General features: G+C 46.2%; 1 protein-coding gene across 4 annotated transcripts in view; it reads left to right on the top strand.

The window, feature by feature from the left end:
- Kif9 (kinesin family member 9) overlaps positions 1-25,150 on the top strand; it is a 56,041-nt gene that overhangs the window by 20,875 nt on the left and 10,016 nt on the right. For 3 of the 4 annotated variants that reach the window (XM_075964442.1, XM_075964443.1, XM_075964444.1), the window contains 8 exons: positions 5,587-5,664; positions 8,834-8,902; positions 9,379-9,483; positions 11,330-11,385; positions 12,152-12,242; positions 13,134-13,267; positions 19,183-19,380; positions 21,196-21,410. In XM_075964442.1, coding sequence (XP_075820557.1) covers positions 5,587-5,664; positions 8,834-8,902; positions 9,379-9,483; positions 11,330-11,385; positions 12,152-12,242; positions 13,134-13,267; positions 19,183-19,380; positions 21,196-21,410 — 946 coding nt within the window. Of the gene's footprint in view, positions 1-5,586; positions 5,665-8,833; positions 8,903-9,378; positions 9,484-11,329; positions 11,386-12,151; positions 12,243-13,133; positions 13,268-19,182; positions 19,381-21,195; positions 21,411-25,150 lie in introns of those variants that run through there. The other variant, XR_012909950.1, reaches the window with a different exon arrangement.

Below are 25,150 nucleotides of genomic sequence, written 5' to 3'. Positions count from 1 at the left end.
TGAGAAATCTGCCCATGCAGCTTTGGGGAGATCATCACACATGCTAGGACCTTTTAGTCATGGACCAATTTTGGGGTCACCCTTTGCCTTTCTGTGATAGGAAGACGTGATATCAAATACAGGTGTCAAGACAGGTGACTTTGTAATAACCATTCCTATTGTAGTGTTGCTTTAAGAATGTGCCTTGGGAACTGGGCAGTGGTGGCACATGTCTTTAATCCCAGCACTTGGGAGGCAAAAGTAGTCAGATCTCTGATTTTGAGGCCAGCCTGGTCTACAGAGCTAGTTCTAGGATAGCTAAGGCTATACAAAGAAACCCCATCTTGAAAAAAAACCCTCCAACAACAAAAACAAAGAATGTGCCTTGGGGTTGGGTGGTAGAGGTACATACCTTTAATCACAGAATTAGGGAGGCAGAGGCAGGCAGATCTCAGTGAGTTCAAGACCAGCCTTGTCTACAGAGAGAGTTCCAGGACAGCGAGAGCTACACAGAGAAACCCTGTCTTGAAAAAAACAAAACAAACAACAACAACAAAAAGAATGAGCACAGGGCTGGGTGGAGGCAGAGGCAGGAGGATCACGGGAGTTTGAGGGCAACCTGGTCCACAGAGTGATTTCAAGGCTGGCCAAGGCTACATAGTAAGACCCTGTCTCAAACAAAACAAAACAGATGAGCCTTGGGGTCAGTCAGTTGGCTGTCCCCCTGGACATAATTCAAATGTCACTAAAATGCACGCGAAGGAAGGGGAAAGTGTCTCTAATAACGTGAAAGGCAGTTCTTGCTACTAACTAGGCCTGGTTACTCTAATAGTCTGGAGATTCAGCGACCATCACTGTTTTCTCCTGAGTTGGTAGTACTGCGAGCCAGTGATTGTATATGCTGAATAAGTGTCTTCATTTCTGAATACCTTTCTTTCTCTTAATCTTTGTGCTTAAAAATCTATTTAACAAAATCTTTAGTAAACCCCAACTCCACTTCCTAACAAGGAAAAAAAAAGGAAAGAAGAAAGATACCTTCCAGCAAGGCTTATAGCCCTTCCCTCTCTTGTCTACATCCTTGAAGTAGCCAGAGCACAGGAAGCAACTCTCCTGGCACCTGAGACCAGGGTCTTGTTCCCTCACTGCTCAGCAGTTCTGCCCCAGGCCTGAACTCACAGACGGGGAGAAGGGTCTTAGGGGTTTGGAACAAAGATATATGAGGGGTGTGGATGCTAATGAGTCTCGAGTTCTCTAAATCTTAAAAAACAAAAACAACTCGGGCGGTGGTGGCGCACACCTTTGATCCCAGAACTTGGGAGGCAGAAGCAGGAGGATCTCTATGAGTTCGAGGCCAGCCTGGTCTACAAGAGCTAGTTCCAGGACAGGCTCCAAAAGCTACAGAGAAACCCTGTCTCAAAAAACCAAACAAACAACAACAATAATAATAATAATTTAAAAACTCAAAACCTGTTTCTGTCATGAATTGTATTACTTTATGTACTAACAGTAGTGTGTTGGGGGAACCAGTGCCCTGAAGCAAAAGCAACAGTTACTCTTGGAGCAGGAGTCTGAATTGGATTTCCACAAAACTAGTGCCTGTGACCACAATTAGGCTTCCTTCTGAGAGCTCCCTCTTCAGAGCACATCAGGAACCACACCACTGCGACTCCCAGGGACTCACAAGGGGGGGTCACCCATCCTTGTACAAGGATGTGGTGAGAATTATGGAAGGTCACTCAAATGACCACAGCAGAGCCCTTAACCGCCAAACTACACCACTGAGGAAGAACCTTACCAGTCCTTCCTTGAGGCTACTGCAGGGTGACCCATCCCCCTTCCAAGCCTGGTGTTCCTCATAGCAGGGCCTCTTCATTGACACTCAACCCAGCATGGTGTGAGGCTCCATCCTCAGAGCCTGCCTTGTGCTCCACCCTCATCTAACATCTGTGCATGGAGGCTATCTCCAGGGTTGCTGCTCATGGCCTCTGGCCATAATTGCCCCAGAAGGGTCTCCAGATGTCACTAAGAGACAGCAAGTTTGCTTTGGAAATTTCTGCTTCTCTTCTTCTTCCTCCTTTCTTCTTTGTCTTCCTCTTCTCCTTCTTTTCCTTGGGAGGTATTTCTTGAGAGAGTCTCATATATTCATGTATAATAGCTGTTTTTGAGCATTGTATATAGCCGTAAATAATCATGATCCTCCTGCTTCCACCTCCCAGATTTTGGAATCACAGGCATGTGTCTCCATGCCTGCCCTGTTTTTGTTTTTGGCACTGCAGGGGTTGATCCCAGAGCTTCACACATGCTAGGCAGGTGCCTTACCACGGGGCTATGTGTCTGGCATGTTTTTCACCTTTAAATGTGTCCTTATCATCGTTGGGGAGGGTGCACATGTCCAGGGACAACTTTCAGGAGCGAGTTGTCTTTCTCCACCCTGAGTTTCAGGGATTGAACTCAGGCCATCAGGATTGTGTGGTGCCCTTGGTTTCTTTCTATTGCAGTGATAAAAGATTGGGCATGTGGCGGCCAAAGGAGGAGGATGTAAAATGTCTTCCTCTATTGCTATCAACCTTATTTCTTGAGGCAGATTCTTTCAATGAACCTAAATCTCACTGTTTTTGCTAGGCTGGCCGGCCAGGGAGCTCCTTGATTCACCTGTCTCTGTGTTCCAAATACTGGGGTTACAGGCACACAGAGCCAATGCCTGGCTTTTATGTGGGTGCAGGGGATGTGAACTGATGTCTCACCCACTGGGCCATCTCTCCAGTCCCCACCTTGTCCTTTAGGACAGGATGCCTCATTAACCTGGTATCCCATTAAGACTAAGACGGCTGTCAGTGAAGCAGAGAACCTACCTGTCCCTTCCTCACCAGCTCATGCGTCCACACAGCCTTCTTCTTTTTTAACTTTATTTTATCTTATTTTTTTTATTTTTTTATTTTTTTTTTTTTTAATATTTATTTATTTATTATGTATACAATATTCTGTCTGTATGCCTGAAGGCCGGAAGAGGGCGCCAGACCTCTTTACAGATGGTTGTGAGCCACCATGTGGTTGCTGGGAATTGAACTCAGGACCTTTGGAAGAGCAGGCAATGCTCTTAACCACTGAGCCATCTCTCCAGCCCCTATCTTATTTTTTTTTTAAAAAAACAATCTTTTTTATTTTACATAGCAATCCCAATTCCCTCTCCTTCCCCTCCCCCTGATTTCCCCATTCATTTCTCAGAGAGGGTGAGGCCTCCCATGGGAGTCAACAAAGTCTGTCACATCACTTGAGGCAGGACCAAAGTCCTCCTCCCTGTGTCTATGCTGAGCAAGGAATCCCTCCATAGGGAACGGACTCCAAAGAGCCAGTTCATGCGCTAGGAATAAATACTGGTTCCACGGCCAGTGGCCCCACAAACTGCCCATGTCACACAACTGCCACCCACATTCAGAGGGCCCAGTTGAGTCCTGTGCAGTTTCCCCAGCTGTCAGTCCAGACTTGGTGACCTCCACTAGCTCGGGTCAGTTGCTTCTGCCACACAGGCTTCTCTACATGCATGCTGGGATCAAACTCAAGTTTTTGTTCCTCATTTTTGTATAGTCAAGTGTTCTACCCACTGAGCTCTTCTCCCCAGACCCACACATGGGTTTAAAAAATTATATTTTCCAGGTATGGTGGTGCATGCCTTTAATGCCAGCACTCTGCAGCAGTGGCAGGTGCAGCTATGAATCTGAGGACAGCTGGTCTACATAGAGGGCTCCAGGATAGCCAGGGCTCCAGGATAGCCAGGGCTCCAGGATAGCCAGGGCTCCAGGATAGCCAGGGCTCCAGGATAGCCAGGGCTCCAGGATAGCCAGGGCTCCAGGATAGCCAGGGCTCCAGGATAGCCAGGGCTCCAGAATCTGAGGACAGCTGGTCTACATAGAGGGCTCCAGGATAGCCAGGGCTCCAGATAAAGTCCGTCTCATGAAACATACACAAAAGGAAACAAAAGAAAAATAATTATGAATATGGTTTGTGTATTATTTCTTTTGGACCTCATTAATATAAAGCCAGAGAAGTGGATAAAGAAGGGTGGGGGCACCCTCTTGAAGGAGGAACACCATGCCTGTGCCTTCCATGTGAAGGAGAATCAGAAAGGCTTCATGCTGGAAGCTGGCTTCTGGTCTGACCTTAAAGAGCAGAGAGCAGAAAGACAAGCAGGGTAGGAGGAGAGGAAAGCGTTCCTTAGGCAGGGGGTGGCTCGAGCTTGGGCATCTGGGTGGAAGATGGGTAGGTGTGGATTAGAACAGTGTGGGGCTAACAATGCTCATCAGTGTAGATAGCTGGGCCAGTAGGCACAAGGCCTGAATGTGGTCGCCAGCACTGCAGAAAGAAGAAAAGAATAAGAAATAGATCAGCGCGCAGCAGTGTGGTGACGCACTGCTTTAATCCTGGCATTGGGGAGGCAGGGCAAGGCAGGTGGATCTCTGTGAGTTTGAGACCAACCTGGACTACATACGGGATGAGGTCCTGGCTAGAGCATATGCCTCTGTCAACTTCCTATTCCTAAGGCTCCACTCTCCACCCTACAGAAGACCTCACTGCCAAGGTCTTATTTGTTTAGTAAGATTTCTTTGTAGTTATTTACATGTATGTGTGTCTGTAAATGTTGTGAATATGTATGTGCATGTGAGTGCAGGTAACCACAGCGGACAGAAGAGGGCATCAGATCCCCCCAAAGGTTGAGTAACAGGCAGTTGTGAGCCTTCTGACATGGTGCTGGGAACTGAATTTGGGTCCTCTGGAAGCACACCAAGCTCTCTTAACTGCCGAGCTTTCTCTCCAGACCTATTTATATATTTTTTGATAGTGAGTCTAACATAACCAAGGCTGGCTTCCAGCCTGATATATAGCTGAGGATGATAAACTCTTGATCCTTTTGTCTCCACTTCATTTTTGTCTTTTTTTTTTTTTTTTTGGTTTTTCAAGACAGGGTTTCTCTGTAGCTCTGGAGTCTGTCCTGAAACTAGCTCTTGTAGATCAGGCTGGCCTTGAACTCCCAGAGATCCACCTGCTTCTGCCTCTCGAGGTCTGGGACCTCCACTTCGTAAGTGCACGTGTCACGATACCTGGTTTACCCTTTAAATTTTGTATTTTGTGGGGGCTGGAGAGATGGCTCAGAGGTTAAGGGCACTGACTGCTCTTCCAGAGGTCCTGAGTTCAATTCCCAGCAACCACATGGTGGCTCACAGCCATCTGTAATGAGATCTGGCGCCCTCTTCTGGTCTGCAAGCATACATGGAAGGAATGTTGTGTACACATAAATAAATCTTAAAAAAGAAAAAAGAAAAAAAAGACATCCCAGGGGGAGGTTGGACTGATAGTTTAAAAAAAAATTTGTATTTTGTTTATCTTTTGTTGCTAAGGATTGAACCCTAGGGCCTTCCACATGCTAGTCAGGTTTGATATCACTCATCTACACCCACAGAGTACCAAAATGCCCTTTTGATCAGTGTCCCCTTGAAGGCCCTTCAGGAAAGCCCCCTGAAGAGTCTGAAGAGGACATGCCATCTGAGAAGGCTGATCTTTGGGGTCTCGTGCATGGTGAGCCGCCTGACATCTGTCTGATCTGTTTTTCAGCTGTCTTCTCTGAGGTTCGCCAGCAGGATGAAATTGGTCACTACTGAGCCTGCCATCAATGAAAAGTATGATGCTGAGGTACTAAGGGGCTGGTGAGAAGCTTCCCAGCCCTGAGAAGCTTGCTGTCATCTGAGTATCTGGTGGAGGTCATACGGGAAGCCAGGCTTGTCTGGTTTCCTTCCTGCCTCCACTAACGTTACACGTGGGCCCTGGGTCAGTCCTTTTCCTTTCAGGGGTAAGCCAATGTCTTTAAGAATCCCTGGAGGCCCTGCTAGACTGCCACAAAAGAGAAAGGGCTAGATGATCACATGTAGGGCTCCGGGGATTGGGTACCTCAGGATCTCCTTGTGATTTCTTCAGAGCTGAATCACCATGCACTGTCTTCTCAGCCTTGCCTGCCTATCACTGCAGAACCCCACCCCCTCCACATTCATTTATTTTGAGTGTATATATGTGTGCTTGTATATGTGTGGGCACATGAATGGAGGTCAAAGGACAAGTTGCAGGAGTCTGATCTCAGGAAGATCATGAGTTCACATGAGACACAGTCTCAAAACCCAGCCAACATGCTAGAGAAATAACTCAGCGATAAAAGCATTAACTGCTCTTAAAAAAGACCTGGATTCCATTCCTAACACCCACATGGCGCTGTCTATAACTCCAGCTGTAAGGAATATGATGCCCTTTTCTGTCCTCCCTGGGAAATAGGCACAAACATGGTGGGCACACACATGTGCGTGCACATACATACATGCAGGCAGAACACTCATATGCGTAAGATAGAAATAAATCATTTTTTAAAAATCAACCAAAGATGCTCATGAAATCATGGTGACTGGAGTGGGCTTGTGCATGCGCCCATGTTTCTGGCAGAAGGGCTCGACTGTCTAGGATCAACCCTGAAAGATGATGCCATCATGGAACCATGCTTTAGCAAGAAGGTAGAGATGAGTTCTGGTTCCTAAGCTCAGTGAGGGTTACAAACCCCTGGCTAGCTAAACCCCGTCTATTCTGAGCTCCTGAGTCTGCAGGTGATGGACCCTGTGTGTTTGCTTTCTTCCTCCCTTTTCCTTCTGGTCCCTGCCCCCCCTCCATTTTGTGACATGGTCTCATTACATAGCCAAATCTGGCCTCCAATTCCTGATCTTCCTGCCTCAGCTCCCTGTGTGCTGGCATTACAGACTTGTGCCACCACCACCAGTGAGGATCTGTGCTTTTGAGTTTCCAAGTGCTGCATGTACTGTTTCTTTTTGAGTGACTTGTTCCGTCCCTCATTACCTGTGAAGCCTCGGCAAAACTGTTTCTCACAGATTCTTCTTGTGTGCAGTATGTGTGTGGGTGATACAGGAGTGCTTTCAGGATCCTGAACTGTGGGGTCTGCTGCTCCAGTCCTGTCTCCCGGCAATGAGAGGCTGCTACACCTGTCAATCATTAGGAGAAACAGTTTCCTTGTTGGCAGGGTAAGCTGGAGGCTGCTTCCCCTAAGAGGGTTCACTACCCCACTCACCTTCTCATTGGACCACATGTCCAACGACACACTATGTCACGCTACATGACACACTGCAGTCATCCAGCGGCACTGCCAACATCTCAGCCAGACTTTCTGTATCTGGGGTATAGTGGAGTCTCAAGAGTGAGGAGGACGAGGTGGCTGAGAACAGCCACCAAAGACAGTCCATACTAGAAAGAGACCTGTTTGGGGCTTCCTAAAAGGCCGAGCCAGGCAGGATTTGGATTCTGATAACATGCCTTAAGTCTCAGGCTTTGTGTCTAAATCGCCACAGAGCCACCATGATGCCAGGGTCTGACATAAAGCATGCACGGTAACAGGTAAGCCTTAGTACCCAGGCCATGTGACTGGATTAGGCTAGACTATAGCAGGCTGTGGACTGAGAAGACCTTTGGATCTGTGTGGTCACTAGTTTTGGAAGTAGCTCCCTCCAGTGGTCATTTTGTGACAAAGGCAAGCCTGTCCATGGTGAGAAGTCTCAGGGAGAAATTCCTTGAGCATCTTTTACAAAATATACTCAAATATCAAATATAATTTGGCAAATTATGTTGGCCAAAATGTATCATTTTTATACTTACTTAAATCTGTGAGGTGTTCTCTATATGCCAGGCATACAGAGAACTTTCTCCTCCCTCCCTCCCTCCCCGTTCCCTCTTTTTCCTCCATTAAAAAAAAAAAAATTGTGACAGTTACAATAGAGCCCAGGCTGGCCTCTTTGCTGTGTAGCCAAGGCCGACCTGACACTGTTTATCATTGCAAAACAAGAAGGTAAAGACCTGGGGAGGTGGCTCAGCTGGTAGAGTGTAAACCAGGTGTGTTGGAACAGACTGTAACGCCAGCATTTGGGAAGTAGGAGGATCAGAGATTTTTATCATCATCATTGCCAGTTACATAGTGAAGTTTGAGGCCCACCTGAGATACATGAAGGTTTGGTGAATTAATGCTAGCCATCACCACTGGCGGCACCTTGGTTTGCTGCCCAGGATCCATATGGTAGAAGTCTCTTTGCTGAAAGAAGCCATCTTAGACCAAGCTTATTCCAGCTGGAGAGGGTTCACCAACAAGGATGGAATGTCCTAGAAACTGAGAACACTCTATGGTTTACCTGGAATAACCAGGATATCTGGGTCCAAATTAAGAAATTGAACATTTGGCTGGGTATGGCGGTCCATGTTTTTAGTCCCTGTACTCCGGAGACAGAGGAAGGTGGATCTCTGTTAGTTTGAAGCCAGGTCAGCATACACAGTGAATCCAGGACAGCCAGAGCTACACAGAGAAACCCTGTCTCAAAAAACAAACAAAAAAGAGAGAAGAAGGAAAAGAAATTGAGCATTTGTGTTGACAGAAATTTCTGTCCTACCCAGTCCCTCTGTGTTAGCCATGCCACCCACAGCCGTTTAGTCCCAAATGAACACACAGAAGTCTACATTAATCATAAGCCTATTATTCTTGTCTATGTTAGCCACGTGGCTTGGTACCATTTTTCGGCGAGGCAGTCACATCTTGCTTGCTCTATGTCTGGCTTCCTTCTGCAGACTGAATCTTTCCTCCTCCCAGAATTCTCCTGTTCTCGTTGTCCTGCCCATACTTCTTGCCTGGCTACTAGCCAATCAGCATTTTGTTAAAATACAGTTGACATGGTACAGACCATTGTCCCACAGCACATTTGGTGTGAAGAAGTCAGGTATTTATTTTTTCTGATGACCCTCTTCCTCACTACGTATCTTTCCCTGGCAGAGAATGGTCAAGAACTTGGAGAAGGAGCTGGCATTGCTCAAGCAGGAACTGGCTATCCATGATAGCCTGGTAAGGAACTGGATATGGGGGAAGAGGGGAAGCTGCTGGGGACAGAGACCAGGGGCAAACAGCATGGTGGGTTAAGGCCAGGGGCTGTAGGATGGGTTAGGTAGCAGGAAAGGATCAGTGGTAGGCATGGTGGGGCAGGTGGAGTCCCCCAGTGGCCTACTTGGGCTTATGATCCTGGTTCTAGTGGTCCTCAAGGCAGAGCCAGCATCTCCTACCTTGTGGTTTGCTGAAACTTCTGGTTTGAAAGAGCAGGCTTCATGTACAGTGCCATTTATTCTCCCCCTTCCCCATTGCTCTCTGACACATGCGCCTGGCCTGTTTTCAGGTCTTCCCGGCCAGGACCAGACAGTAAAGCGAATGGCCAGCATAGGCATCAGATACTGTACCCTAGGTTCATACTTTGGCTCTCAGAATGGCCTTTGCTGCTCCTGCTTGGGCTCAGGTTCTTATGTAGCACATGTTCTTCATCCTTCAAGGCCAACCGCACCCTTGTGAATTACGACCCCATGGATGAAATCCAGATTGCTGAAATCAACTCGCAAGTGCGGAGGTACCTGGAGGGGACACTGGATGAGATTGATGTAAGAAGCCCTGCTGTGGGACCACCATGCTCAACTAGCTTGGACTTCCTGTCCTGAGTACTGCCATAGATGGAATGGGTGCAGTAGATGGGAAGTGGTGTAGACCCCAGTCAAGGGCCCTCAGCCCACCATGGCCTTAGCTTCCATGTTTAGGGCTACAAACCTATGGAGCTACATACAATGTTCAGTGGGCTGGAATGCATTCTTATATCAAATGTGGTTGACCTTAGGGACATGGACACAGGCGCAGGCCTTGAAGCAAAGCTGCTCTGATGGAATGTCAGGTGCACTAGCCCTAGATGCCTCCTCTGTGCAGTAGAGGGAACACAGGCTTGGCTGTGTCTGGTGACATGAAGCTGATCAAGGGTGGTGGTCAGGTTGATTATCATTGAAGGAAACCTGCCTCTCGCGGCCCACTGCTGGAGTATAACAGGAGAGAACAGTGGGCACGCAGGAAGAGCTCGGGAGAGGAATGACTCTTGTTTTTTACAGTGCAGCCATAAACCTTCCACCGGGGAACTACATGGGCTGCTGTCCCACTCATGGCAGTTCCGGGAGATCTGGTGTCCTCTTCTGGTCTTTGAGAACCAGGCAGGCAAAGCACTCATATACATAAAAATAAAAATTAAAAAAACTTGAAAAAACGTAAAAGATAGTTTTTAATAAAGGCTCGACAAGTACTTAAAGCTATTAATCAGGGACTAGGGATGTAGCTCAGTTGGTGGAGCGCTTGCCTATTGTGCAAGAAGTCCTGGGTTTGCATCCCCAGCATCACATACACAGGGCCTAGTGGCACATGCCTGTACTTCCAGCACTTGGGAGGTAGAGGCAGGAGGATCAGAACTTCAGGGACATTCTCAGGTATACAGCAAGTTCCAGGATAGCCTTAAATATATAAGACCCTGTCTCAAAACAGACAGATAATCAAACAACAACAACATTTTTTCTTTTTTTCTTATTTTTTACATACCAATCCCAGTTCCCTCTTCTTTTCCTCCCCCCGTCTTCCCCTCACCCTGTCAGCTCCTCAGTGAGGGTAAGGCCTCCCCAACAACAAACTATTTACCAAGTGTATCTGTCTCTACATAGTGATAATACTTTGCTGAGAGGCTTTTCATTTTATTTTTGATTTTTTTTGAGACAGGGTTTCTCTGTAGCTTTGGAGCCTGTCCTGGAACTAGCTCTGTAGACCAGGTTGGCCTCGAACTCACAGAGATCTGCCTGCCTCTGCCTCCCGAGTGCTGGGATTAAAGGCGTGTGCCACCACTGCCCAGCTCTGAGAGGCTTTTCTTTTTAAAAGATATTATTTTGGGGGATGGAGAGATGGCTCAGAGGTTAAGAGCACTGACTGCTTTTCCAGAGGTCTGGAGTTCAATTCCCAGCAACCACATGGTGGCTCACAACCATCTGTAATAAGATCTGGTGCCCTCTTCTGGCCTGCAGGTATACATGCAGGCAGAACACTGTATACATAATAAATAAAATCTTAAATAAAATAAAATAAAAAGATATTATTTTACTTTTAATTATTCTGTGTATGGATGGGTATCTGAGTGTAGGTTTGTATACTTGCATGCAGTACCTATGGAGGCTGAGAGAGGGCATCATATCCCCTGGAACAAGAGCTAAAAAGTTGTCAGTGATGCTGGGAACCTAGTATGTCCTCCGCAAGAGAAGTATATCTCTTAGAGCCATCTCTCCAGTGTCACTGGGAGGCTTCTGCACATAAATCATTCTCAAAATGAGATGGTCCAGAGTCAGTCAAGGGCTCCTGACTTCTCTGCTTAGACCCAGCCTTGTTCCTAGGTTCCATTGTCTAAACTCAGTTTTGCTCTCTTCCTGACAGATAATCAATTTAAGGCAGATCCAGGAGGTGTTCAACCAATTCAGGGTGGTACTGAGGTAAGTCTCACTCTGCTGCTCCTTGTCATTCTTTCTCACAGTTCCATCTTCATTTGCTATGGTCTGGGCACTTGCCTTCAAGAAAACCCTTGGATGTAGAAAGTGTGTGTGTGTGTGTGTGTGTGTGTGTGTGTGTGAGAGAGAGAGAGAGAGAGAGAGAGAGAGAGAGAGAGAGAGAAAGAGAGAGAGAGAGAGAGAAAGAGAGAGAGAGAAGCATTCTGCGCTATGTGAGGAACCAGGTCTGAGTGTTTAGGGTGTGCCCAGATCCCTTTATTGGACAGGAACTCTCTGGAGTGCCATCTGTGACTGTGCCCAGAGCTGGGCCTCGTGGATCTTCCATATCCCCTACCTCAAGGAACACTTACAGTTTATTTGGGTGCAGATTTACCCATTGCCTGAGCAACTTGTGCTAGTTGGTATCAGACTGGTCACTTGACTCCTAGGATCCTGTTAGAACCTAGTTGACAGCACAGTCCTCTTGCAGGTTTACACGCGCTATTAAACATGCAGGTTTACAGGCGTTATCGTCTTAGAGCTGATATCATAGGCATGTGATATGGTTCTATAGGTTTCGGGACTGGATGATGGGGAACGTGTGCACTGTGAAAGGAGTGGGCCCTTTGGTCTGCATTGTCTTTTGGCTTATGATGAGGCTGTGACTCCATTACCAAGGCTTTACCTAATCAACTCTTAATCTAATGCTGGGGTCTTAGTCCAGTGGACTCAGCATAGCCCCCATTACAAACTGTTATTACTCTCTCCCAAGCCAACAGGAACAGGAAGTGGAGTCTGCCTTGCGCAGAAAGTACACCCTCATAGACAAGAATGACTTTGCAGCCATTTCTGCTGTCCAGAAGGTAAGCACAGTTGCCTCTGGCTAACAGCACTGCCTCAGACTTTCCATCTTTGGTCAGACTTTTGCAGAAACTTTAAGTGTCATGCATCAAACCAGAGCTAAGAATTCCCAGACCAAAAATAACACCAAGCTGAGCATGAATGACCTGTGCAAGTACACCTTAGGGGCTGGAGAGAAAGCTCAATCAGTAGAGTGATTGGTGCACAAACATGAAGCCTTCAGTTCAATTCCCAGAACCCATGGAAAGCTGGGTGTGGTGCATCCTTGTGGTGCAAGCTCTGGGAAGGTGTAGACAGACAGACCCTGGGGCCCACTGGCCTGCCAGCCTGGCACAGTTTGTGAGTTCCAGGCCAATGAGAGACCCAGAGTAAACTTCCTGAGGAATAACACTCAAGGTTGACCTCTGGTCTCCACACCCACATATACACATACACAGAAAAAAAAGTGTACTACTTTTACATTGAGAATTATGTCCATAAATTGGAATATATATTGCTAGGAACCAGGTTGGAACTAGGTCTTAAGATCCTTACAGAATGTTGGTACACACCTTTACTCAGGAGGTAAAGGCAGGCATATTCCTGTAAGTTCAAGATCTGATCTACAGATCTGGTCTATAGCCTGGTCTACATAGCAAGTTCCAAGACAGCCAGAGCTGCAACACTGAAAAACCATGTCTCAAAAAAAAGGAAAGTAGACATTCATTTTCTAGGGTTCATGGACAGCCTGAAGCTGGCAGCAGTGGCCAAATCTTGTGTGTGTGTGTGTGTGTGTGTGTGTGTGTGTGTGTGTAACATGCTCACCCCAAGTTGTAGACCATGAACACTTGCATTCCTGAAAGGCCAAGAGCTCTAATATAACCCATGTGCCTTATCCTGACCTTTCTTTCCAGGCAGGGCTCATGGATGCTGAAGGTCACCTAGTAGGTGAGCCTGACGGACAAAGCTTTGGACTTGGGGTTGCTCCTTTTTCTATCAAACCTGGGAAGAAATCCAGGTCTAAAAAGACACTGAAAGATCAGCTCAGGTGAGAGATCTTCTCTTTGCCTCCTAGCAAAGAGCCTAGCCTCGCGCCTGGGCTCCCTCATGGAGGGAGGGCACAACATGGCCTCCTGCTCTCCCATGGTGCCCAGTTACCAGTGCTCACTCCTGCCAATGCCAGGAAATCTATGAGGTTCAGCTCAGGGCGATACCCCGAGTGTCACCACTCATCCTCATGGCACCCCCAGGGGAACCAATGTTTCTGCTTCACTGAGTTACTTCCTGATGTTCTGTCGCTGTTGAGTAGCAGGGTCGCAGGGACGAGCACTGCCCACACTAGGGACACACCAACCACTGTGCTTGCTGGTACTTCTGTGATACACACCCCCCACAGGTGCCCCCATTGAGATTCCCTCAAGCCATCTAAATCCTTAACTACCTTTTAGGTGAGACTCAGTTTGTTGTGCTTTTGGTGTGTGTGTGGGGGGGGTGTTGAGAAAGGGTCTCACAGTGTAGCTAAGGATGGCTAGGCTCAGACTCATGATGACCCTCCTGCCTCATGTTCCTAAGATCTTACATTATAGATAGGTGCCGTCCCACTCCCAGCTAAGACTCATTTTTTTAATATTTACTTATTATTTATGTATACAATATTCTGTCTGTGTGTATGCCTGCAGGCCAGAAGAGGGCACCAGACCCCATTACAGATGGTTGTGAACCACCATGTGGTTGCTGGGAATTGAACTCAGGACTTTTGGAAGAGCAGGCAATGCTCTTAAACCTCTGAGCCGTCTCTCCAGCCCCTAAGACTCATTTTTAAGTAAAGTAGGAAAAAGCATTTTCCCCAGTCTGCTGCCCAGGCCACACTGGGTAGCAGTAGCTGACTGAGTATAGGTTTCAGAGTTGAGTCCTGGGCTCATTTCCCTTCTCTATGCTTCTTACCCCTAAGAGACTTCCTTGTGTTTGGTATGAGAACTGATCTATACCTGTGTCTGTAGCTCTAAAATAGGAATATTGATATTAATAATGATATCATCAGAGCTACTGCCCTTGTGGGGAGGATAATCTAGGAATGCAATCCTTGCACATGAGCTCACTGGACTATAGGGAAGTGCCACATGCAAGCCAGAAGTCATGGAGAGAGGATGCACTAACACTGGTTACCTCTTGTCTGCTGTGTCCCGAGCCCTCTGTTCTGCTGCAGAGAACAGGTGTAATAACACAGAGGCTAGTCCTTTCAGCAAAACCTGTTGCTGAGTGTTACCCATGCCTGCAATCTCAGCACGTAGGAGGCCGAGGGCATAAGATTGTGCGTTCAGGGCTGGTGAGATGGCTCCCCTTTAAAGGTGCTTGCTATACAAGTCTAAGGACCCGAGTTGCATCTGTGGAATTCACATAGAACTAGAAGAGAGCAAATTATACAAAGTCATTCTCTGACATCTTCCCCAAATCATGGACTCTCTCACACACAGTAATAATAAAGTTTAAAAAAGAAGATTATAAGTTTGAGGCCACTTGGGGTACATGGTACAACCACCACCCCAAAAAAAAGAAGGAAGGAAGAGGGAAACAGGAAGAAGGGGGCACAGACAAAGGAAGAATGAGACAGAGGTTTGGGGATGCAGCTCTGCTGGTGGAGCGCTTGCCTAGCAGGCACAAAGGCCTGGCTTTGGTAGTCAGCACCACATAAACTGACATGGGATCATACCTGTGTATTCCTGTAAGCACCACATAAACTGACATGGGATCATACCTGTGTATTCCTGTAAGCACCACATAAACTGACATGGGATCATACCTGTGTATTCCTGTAAGCACCACATAAACTGACATGGGATCATACCTGTGTATTCCTGTAAGCACCACATAAACTGACATGGGATCATACCTGTGTATTCCTGTAAGCACCACATAAAGTGGACATGGGCTCACACCCCTGTATTCCCATCAACACCACATAAAGTGGACAGGGGCTCACACCCCTGTATTCCCATCAACACCACATAAAGTGGACATGGGATCATACTCCTGTATTCCCATCAGGAAGAGGAAAAGGACAAAATCTCCTTAGCTACCTAGGGAGTTCTAAGCCAACCTGAGATACATGCAATCCTCTTACTCTAAAAGAAGGAAGGAAAAAATGCATATGGCTCATGGAGAGGATCTGAGCTCAGGACCAGTACCCATCAGGTGGTTCACAACTGTCTATCTCCAGGGACATCTGACATCTGACCTCCTAGGGTACCGCCCTCAGGTACATGCCTGTAGTAATAAGGGCGGCGGGGCTGCGGGGTTGAGTCCCCAAAACCCCAGCCGCCTGCCCGGCTAGCTTATGCCCTGAAATAATTACACAGACACTGTATTCATTTAAATTACTGCTTGGCCCTTAGCTCTAGCCCTTACTGGCTAATTCTGATATCCCAATCAACCCATCTCTAACAATCTGTGAGCACCGGTCTTACCGGGAAGATTCTAGCCTAAGTCCATCCTGGGCCGGAGCTTCATAGCGTGCGTCTTCCCTGGAGCAGGTAGCATGGCGTCTCTCCTGCGTCTGCTCCGGAGAGCAGAGCTGCGGAGTCTGACTTCACTTCCTCTTCCTCCCGGCATTCTGTTCTGTTTACTCCACCCACCTAAGGGTGGGCCTATCCAATGGGCCTAGCAGTTTCTTTATTGCTTAGCCAATGAAATCAACAGATTGGTATATGACACTCCCACATCACTTCCCCTTTTTCTGTTTAAACAAAAAAAGGAAGGCTTTAACCTTAACATAGCAAAATTACATATAACAAAACAGTTATCAAGTAAAAGTTACATCAGAAACATTTATACATATAACAAAATTGACCGTAAATCTCTATCAATAAAGCGAAATCTATACTAATGCAAATTATTCATGTCTATATCATATCCCCCTTTAAATGTAAAAGAACATTTATAAACAATATTTGGGAACATGGGCGCAGTTTTTTCTCTCCAAACTGCTTCCTGCTGAATGGGGGCGTCGTTAATTAGGTCTTTCATAGTATAACCTGTGTGCTAGTTTCATCTCAGTTGGCAGTTGAGCAAAGCAATTTTCTGAAGATGTTCACAGCAAACCTTCAGGAGGACGTGGTCCATCATACCAAATCGGAATAGAAGAAATGAACAGGGTCTCATCCTCTGTGAAAACAAAAGAAGACTCTCTCCAAAGCATCATATCCTTAGACCCAAATTCTGAAATCATACCCTCATGATATCCGTTCTGGTTCCACTTGGCAGCCCATATAATGAAATGTCTCTCTGTGCTTAGCTCCTTCACAGTCAAAAATTTTAAAGAAAACACAATAATACAAAGAATCCAGACTCTCTGTGAATTTTTCATCTTTACGCGGCTTATTTTTACTCTATCACTTTACTTTATTCTGTCTCTTTAAAGACTTTACCTTTTTTTTTAAACCATTAACTTTATTCTCTATATTCTTTTTCTTCTCTGTCCCAAGCCTACGTACATTCATCCAACAGTGTGACTCATTCAGTGGTCTGAATCTGTCCTATTGTGAATCCGCAATTTTTTTACTATCCAGGAGCACTTTTGATTTGCACCTTTAAATCACTAGGCGCTTAAGAATCTAAGCTGCGACATTTCTAGTTTAACTTTTTGCTTTTTGAGCGCACATCTTTGACCTGGAATAACCCTGTAGACCAGGCTGTCTTTGAACTCTCAGAGATCCGCCTGTCTCTGCCTCCCAGGCATTGGGATTAAAGGCGTGTGCTACCACACCTTGGACTCACAGAGATCTGTTCCTCTCTGCCTTCTAGGCACTGGGATTAAAGGCGTGTGCTACCACACCTTGAAGTCACAGAGGTTTACTTTAAGAATTTTAACTTTTAGTCTGCATATATTTTTAACACACTTTAAACCATTCAGAAATTTTCTTTGTCTTTGAATCTCTCTTTTTACTGTATCTCTCTCTCTTTTTCTGACCACATGAGGCTTTAATTTACCAAGCAATATCAGTAGGACTAAAGGTGTGGCTTTGCCAGCTAGATCCAGTCCATTCCTTAGCTTTCCAGCCTCATGGCGGATATACAGGCTGCAGCCATGTTTATAGCCACAACTGGCATTTCAAGTCCCTGCCAGCCAGAGAGCTACAACAGACAACACTCAAGTCCTCTCTCGGTAGCCGGCCTTCCTGCCTCAAACAGTCAGAGTTTGCCATGGCAGGAAAGCCCAGAAAGCCGGCATTTTTAAACGGCACAGCTTTTTTCCTGCTACGGCTGAAAACCGAAAAGCATGTGTTCAGCTTTTCATCAACACTGTTTAAGTGTTTTGTGGCAGGACCTCTTAATGAGCCGCAGGGTTTTGTAGCTAAAGCTGAGTCAGGAAGCCTCTTGGGGCTACCAGGTAGGAGCGGCACTCAGCACTTTAATTCTGAGACTGAGCGTGCAGCACAGAAATTCTTTTCATCCAAGTTACATCCAAATCTGACACGCAGAGTACTGTGCAGTCTGAAAACACGTCTCTGTATGGCGGCAGGAATCCGCCATGCTCTTCTGCCTGCCTAAGCCTGATTCTGCCTTCTTCCCAGGAGCAGGCGGGGAGCTCTGAGTCATCGCACGGTCTCAGAGCACTCTCCTTCCGATCCCAAGCGGGAACACAAACATAAAGCCAGAGTTTGCACTGGCGGCACAGCCCCAGGAAGCCACGCTTTGAAATGACACAGCGTTTTTTCTGCTGCTGTTGCCGAATCAGGAAATCTCTCTACAGCACGCCACCAACAAACAGCAAAAATCTGTGTTAAACTCTCTCTCCCTTATTTTTAAGCCTTCTCAGGTTTTTTAAGTGGGTTTAGTTAGCCACACGTCTGGGCGTCATTTGTAGTAATATGGGCGGCGGCAGGGTTGCGTCCCCAAACACTCCAGCCACCTGCCCGGCCCGGCTAGCTCAGTCGGTAGAGCATGAGACTCTTAATCTCAGGGTCGTGGGTTCGAGCCCCACGTTGGGCGCCATTTTGTAGTAATAAGGGCGGCGGGGCTGCGGGGTTGAGTCCCCAAAACCCCAGCCGCCTGCCCGGCTAGCTTATGCCCTGAAATAATTACACAGACACTGTATTCATTTAAATTACTGCTTGGCCCTTAGCTCTAGCCCTTACTGGCTAATTCTGATATCCCAATCAACCCATCTCTAACAATCTGTGAGCACCGGTCTTACCGGGAAGATTCTAGCCTAAGTCCATCCTGGGCCGGAGCTTCATAGCGTGCGTCTTCCCTGGAGCAGGTAGCATGGCGTCTCTCCTGCGTCTGCTCCGGAGAGCAGAGCTGCGGAGTCTGACTTCACTTCCTCTTCCTCCCGGCATTCTGTTCTGTTTACTCCACCCACCTAAGGGTGGGCCTATCCAATGGGCCTAGCAGTTTCTTTATTGCTTAGCCAATGAAATCAACAGATTGGTATATGACACTCCCACATCACATGCCCACATACATATACATATTTTTTAAAAGATAGGAGTGGCCAGATGCAAGGTATAATAGTGTACTCCTTTAATTTGAACACTTAGGAGGTAGAAGCAGGCAGATCCCTGTGAGTTCTAGGCCAGCCAGGGCTACATATAAGACTTTATCTTGATACATACATACATAGATAGATAGATAGATAGATAGATAGATAGATAGATAGATAGATAGATAGATAATAAACAATACATAAGTAAAATAAACAGGCAAACTGAATGTGGTAGGTTGCTTGGTTTAGTAGACGTGAACAAGCTCTCATCCTAGGTCTTAGTTCTCACTTCCCATTCCATTGATGGGAATACACGGGTATGATCCCATGTCCAGTTTATGTGGTGTTGATGGGAAAACACAGGTATGATCCCATGTCCAGTTTATGTGGTGTTGATGGGAAAACACAGGTATGATCCCATGTCAGTTTATGTGGTGCTTACGGGCCTGAGCCATGATGTTTCCCTGACTGTTTTTCAGCTCCTCAGCAAGAAAGGAAGGTGCCAGCAGCCCTGTGAGTGGCAAGGACTTAGATGCGATTTCCATCTCCAAGACCCAGCTGATCACCCCATCTTCCAAAGATGGGGATATCAAAGACATGTTTCCACGAGACAGGGAGACGTCCAGTATTGAACCCCTTCCCTCAGACTCTCCTAAGGAAGAGTTGCGCCCACCCAGGTAACCATCTAAAGACGGGTAGGTCTTCCACCAGATCAGATCACACCAAACCAGAGTGTGATCCTGGTAAGTAAAAGGTGCGTACAACAGAAGAGAAATAAACAGGGGGACAGAGAGAGGCCAAAAGGAAGAAATGTGGTAACATATATGCATGCAAAATGGTCCAGCCTCAGTCTTCCAAGGTGCACAAAGAATCATTTTAGGGGCTGGGGAAATGGCTGAGTCAGCAAAGGCACTTGCTACCAATTCTGATGACCTGAGTTCAATACCCAGGACATACATGGTGGAAGGAGAAAACCAACTCCCACAAGTTGTCCTCTGACCTCCATACATGTGCTATGGTGTGCATGTGTGCGCATACACAAATAAATAAATTGTGTTAGAACTTCAACACGTGTATCAATTATTTTACACTGAGAGCCCATTAGTTTCTGTTGGCAGGCTATTACATTTGTTCAATCTTGTGTTGTCTTTTTAAAAATGCATTTCAAATAAATTGCCAACATCAGTCCACATCCCTCTGTGCCAAGAGTTGTATCACATTAACTGTGGTTCCCAGAGAGTTTTGTACATGGGATTATGTATGGTGCAATCACATGAGTGTACCCATGTGTGTGCATGCTAAGGCCTGAGCAGCACAGCGCACCTAGTGTCTTCCCCTTGCACTCTGCTGTAAACCTTGAGACATAACCTCTCACTAAGTGGAAGCTAACCTGGCTGATAGGCACCCTTTCACATCTGTTTTTGTGGCCTAGTGCTGGAGGTATAGATATGATGCTTGGCTTCTTATGTGGGTTCTGGGGTGTTGTATGAGACTTTTTTTGAGGAGACATGAACCGGTATCTGCTTACTCTATCTAGATAGGGAACCAGTGAGCGGACAAACTAACAGTGCCACCAAGTTCAAGGTAGCAAACCAATGACTCTGTCGGGGTTTCTTACAGGAGCGTGGGTGACTGACTTAAAGGCACCTGCATCACCAAATGCCTACCCCAGCCTTGGTGATGACTCATAACAGCTACATCCCTAGAACTGTGTGACTTGTAGACAGCTGGACAAGTCCAGCAGTTACTGTTTCTATAACCTTGGAGAAGAGGGACTGGTAAATCTTTTAGTCTTAGAAACTTCCTGAGAGTTATGAGTTATTTACTTTCTAATTCTCATGGATTTTTGTGCTGGTTTGACTAAGAATGACCCCATGTATCTGAATGCTTAGTTACCAGGGAGTGAAACTCTTGATAGGCTTAGAAGGATTAGAAGACCTTTGTTGGAAGAAGTTTGTCACTAGGAAACTTTGAGGTTTCTTTATTTTTTTATTTTTTTGTTTTTTGAGACAGGGTTTTTCTGTGTAGCCCTGGCTGTCCTGGAACTTGCTCTGTGGACCAGGCTGGCCTTGAACTCAGAGATCCACCTGCCTCTGCCTCCTAAGTGCTGAGATTAAAGGTGTACGCCACCACCACCTACTCAAAGAAATTTTAATACTATGAAATAATGCCTCTGTGAGCAAAAGAAAAGATCATATAGTCTGTGTGGCTTCACCCATTTAAAAATGTATTAAATCTTAAGAGATTCAACAGATTCTGGATCCAGATAGGTGATGGTGATTTTGTTTTCCATTTCTTTCCTTTCCTCAATTTCTGCAGTGGGCATGGTCCATAGAACAGAGATGAGGGACTGATTTCTACAGACTAACTTCCATCTGACACAAATAATGCCTAGGACCTAAGAAGTCATAGGGAAGAAAGAGGAAGTACCTTTGCCTCTAAGGCAGCTGTTCCACTTCTTGTTCCTCTTTGACCTCTCCCTCTGTCCCCAGACCCAGCACCCCACCCTCTAAACCTGTGGCCTTTGAAGATTTTAAGAATGAACGAGGTAGTGAGATCAACCGCATCTTCAAAGAAAACAAATCCATCTTGAATGAACGGAGGAAAAGGGCCAGTGAAACCACCCAGCGCATCAATGTCATCAAGCGGGAGATTGATGTGACCAAGGATGCACTGAATTTCCAGAAGTCACTGCGGGAGAAGCAAGGTAGATGTGAGGGGAAGATGGTCAGGGCGATGTGGGGACTCAGATCATCATAGGGTAAGTGTGTGGCAGCCTTGAGCACTAAAGGACCAAGATGGGAAAGGACCAATAGAGGGCTGTAGGTTACAGACCTATGTCATCTACTAGGTTCTAGGCAGCCCCTCCTGACAGCTAGCCTTTGCCAACATTCCTGCTTACTGAATCATTTCAGAACTAACTGCAGAGTCTTCCTCCTGAAATGTGCTGTTATTCATGGAGAAACTGGCCTTTGACCCTGCAGGAACAAAGTTCCACACACTCCTAATGAATGCTGGAGGCTCAGTAGAGAAAGCGAGGCAATTCATTTTATAACCTGCAAAGAGGACATTGACAGAGATGAAAATGGCAAAGAAAGTTGGGTTTTTGTTTGTTTGTTTGTTTTGTTTGTTTGTTTGTTTTTCAAGACAGGGTTTCTCTGTAGCTTTGCAGGCCTGTCCTGGAACTAGCTCTTATAGACCAGGCTGGCCTCAACAGAGATCTGCCTGCTTCTGCCTCCCTGTGCTGGGATTAAAGAAAGGCCTGCGCCACCACTGCCCAGCTTTTGTTTTTGTTTTTAGAGACAGGGTTTCTCTGTGTGTCCCTGGCTGTCCTGGAATTCGGAATTCACACTGTAGAACAGGCTTCCACCTGCCTCTGCCTACCACACAAAGAAAGTTTTTAATAACCCTGAATGTAGGTCTCGCCTCACTTTCCTTACTGGCTGAGTAATCAGAAGGGTAGGTTTTTGTTTGTTTGTTTGTTTTGAGACAGGGTCTTTCTGTGTAGCTCTGGGCGTCCTGGAACTCTCTGGCCTTGAACCCACAGTGCTCACCTGAACTCTACCCTGGAGGGTACACTATGATAAATCATCAGACACTAAATTTCTTAATTTCTTAACAAAGACATGCATGGGTTTATGTCTACATTTTACATTCTGTTTATTGTAAAGCTTTTTGGGAGCATAAACCCATCATGTCTGCAGGTCATGAAGCAATTTTGGCAGTTAATACTTTAGCCAAAGTGGGCAGGGACCCAGAGTCATCTTTTCACCCACAGTTGGATCTAAGCTGATTGAAGGCACCTTTGAAAATGGACCATTAGGCTCTCATATTTTTATGACCCGGAAGCAGACTCCTCGGGAGATGGGCAGTTAGTGACCCCTTCAAGTTTGCTCTCCTTTTGCTGACGGTAGTTCAGTTGTGGTAGGCATACTGCTGGGAACCTCAAGAAATGAGAATGAGGGCGCGAGAAGGCCGACTGATCTGACATCAGTGAAACTCCTGACACTTGTGCTAGCCTGGCAGGCTTGTCCCCTAGAGCAGGAAGTCTTTTTACCAGGTAGAGAGAGTGAGCAAGAATCCTCCGTGGAGACAGTGCTGACATGGGTGGCCTGACCCATGTCAGCATGACATGCTGACCTCCCAGTGTTGCACATCTCTACACCTGTATTGTGGGTCGGGAACAGTCAAGCTGAGTATGCTGAGGACTGATTTGTGACAGCTCATCAAGGGTAGAGTTTTTCTTTCTCTCTTTTTTTTTTTTTTTTTTTTTTTTTTTTTTTTTTTTTGGTTTTTCGAGACAGGGTTTCTCTGTGGTTTTGGAGCCTGTCCTGGAACTAGCTCTTGTAGACCAGGCTGGTCTTGAACTCACAGAAATCCACCTGCCTCTGCCTCCCGAGTGCTGGGATTAAAGGCGTGCGCCACCACCGCCCGGCTCTTTCTTTGATTTTTGAGACAGGGTTTCTCTGTGTAGCTTGGAGCCTGTCTTGGAATTCTCTTTGTAGACCAGGCTGGCCATGAACTCAGAGAGGTCCACCTGCCTACACCTCCAGAGTACACCACAACTCCCAGCTTGAGCCTGCATTTTACTGAGTGATAACCTGACTCTGGAAGGGGAATTCAGTTAAGCATGGGGATGCATTGTTATAATCCAAGCATTTAAGAGGAAGAAGTCAGAGGATTGCCACACACTGAGGCCAACCAGAGCTGTATGAGACCCTGGATAAGAGATTAAATTAAACGTTAAAAGCTGTTGAAATGGCTCACTGGAGGCTGGGAAGATGGCTCAGGGTTAGGACTTCTTTCTGGCCTCCCAGAGGTCACAAACTCATACAGTAAAAGGACAGAACTGACCCCTATAAGTTGTCCTCTGACCCTCACCTGTGCCCTCTGGTACAAACATAGACACACACACACACACACACACACACACACACAGAGAGAGAGAGAGAGAGAGAGAATTTTTTAACTTAAAAGTTTTTTTGTTTTTTCATTTTACATTTTCGAGACAGGCTTTCTCTGTAGCTTTGGTACCTGTCCTGGAACTAACTCTTCACACCAATACAAATTTAAATTTTTTTTTTTTAAAAAACAACCTTTAGCCAGGCAGTGGTGACGCACACCTTTAATCCCAGCAGTTGGAAGGGCAGAGGGGGGCGGATCTCTGTGAGTTCAAGGTCAGCTTGGTCTACAGAGCGAGTCCAGGACGTGCTCCAAAGCTACAGAAAACTCCTGTCTCAAAAAACAAAATCAACAACAACAACAACAACAAAAAAAAAGAGCTGGGCGGTAGTGCTGCACACCTTTAATCCCAGTACCCAGGAGGCAGAGGCAGGCGGATCTCTGTGAGTTCAAGGCCAGCCTGGTCTACTAGAGCTAGTTCCAGGACAGCTAGGGCTATGACACAGAGAAGCCCTGCCAAGAAAAAAAAATGATAACACAGACCCTGATGATAAATTTACTTATTTAAAGGGATGCATGCACTGTGACATAATTTATCCTTTAATTTTTTTTCAAGTATGTATATGTTTGTGTATAAGTATGTACACATGAGTGCAGGTGCCTGCAGAGCCAAGAGGTGTCACTTTCCCTGGATTTGGATTATAGGCAGTTGTGAGCCATCTGGTGTGGGTGCTGGGAAACATAATTGGGTCCTTTGCAAGAGCAGTAAGCACACCTAACCACCGAGCCATGTCTACAGCATTTTGTGACACCGTCTTGAACTTGAGATTCTCCCACTTCTGCCTTCCACCTAACTCAGTGAAAATGGATATTTCTCCAAAGTGAAATGATGGTGAAATAAGGATTTTTTTTGAGATAGGCTCCCAAGTGAGCTAGGCTGACCCAATATGTAGCCTAGGACGACTGATGCTTGTCTGCCTCAGCTAAAATTACAGGCATGTGCTCATCTGTGGAATAAAGGGTATTTTTAAAATGCTTTAAAATTTGCCAGGATGGTGGCTTATGCCTATAATCCCAGCACTTGGGAGGCAGAAGAAGACTCACTGAATGATTGAGTCCAACCTGGGTTATTTAGTGAATTCCAGGTCAGCATGGGCTGCAGAGTTGAAAGAAAGAGAGAGAAAGGAAACACACATACATGTCATGTCTTTCTCTGTTCTGCTAGCCAGCTCCCAAATAATGACATGTAGACTTTATATTAATTATGAAAACTTGGCCTTAGCTTAGGCTTGTCCCCAACTAGTTCCTATAATTTAAATCAATCTGCTTCTGTTAATCAATGTTTTTTTTTTTAAAGATTTATTTATTACGTATACAACTTTCTGCCTCCATTTATACCCACATGCCAGAGGAGGGCGCCAGATCTCTTTACAGATGGTTTGGAGCCACCATGTGGTTGCTGGGAATTGAACTCAGGACCTCTGGAAGAGCAGACAGTGCTCTTAACCACTGAGCTATCTCTCCAGCCCCAATGTTTTTTTTTTT

This window comes from Microtus pennsylvanicus, chromosome 3, assembly GCF_037038515.1.
Source record: "Microtus pennsylvanicus isolate mMicPen1 chromosome 3, mMicPen1.hap1, whole genome shotgun sequence".
Classification (NCBI taxonomy): domain Eukaryota; kingdom Metazoa; phylum Chordata; class Mammalia; order Rodentia; family Cricetidae; genus Microtus; species Microtus pennsylvanicus.
Note: the sequence above shows the minus strand (reverse complement) of the source record. Positions and strands in the feature narration are given on the sequence as shown.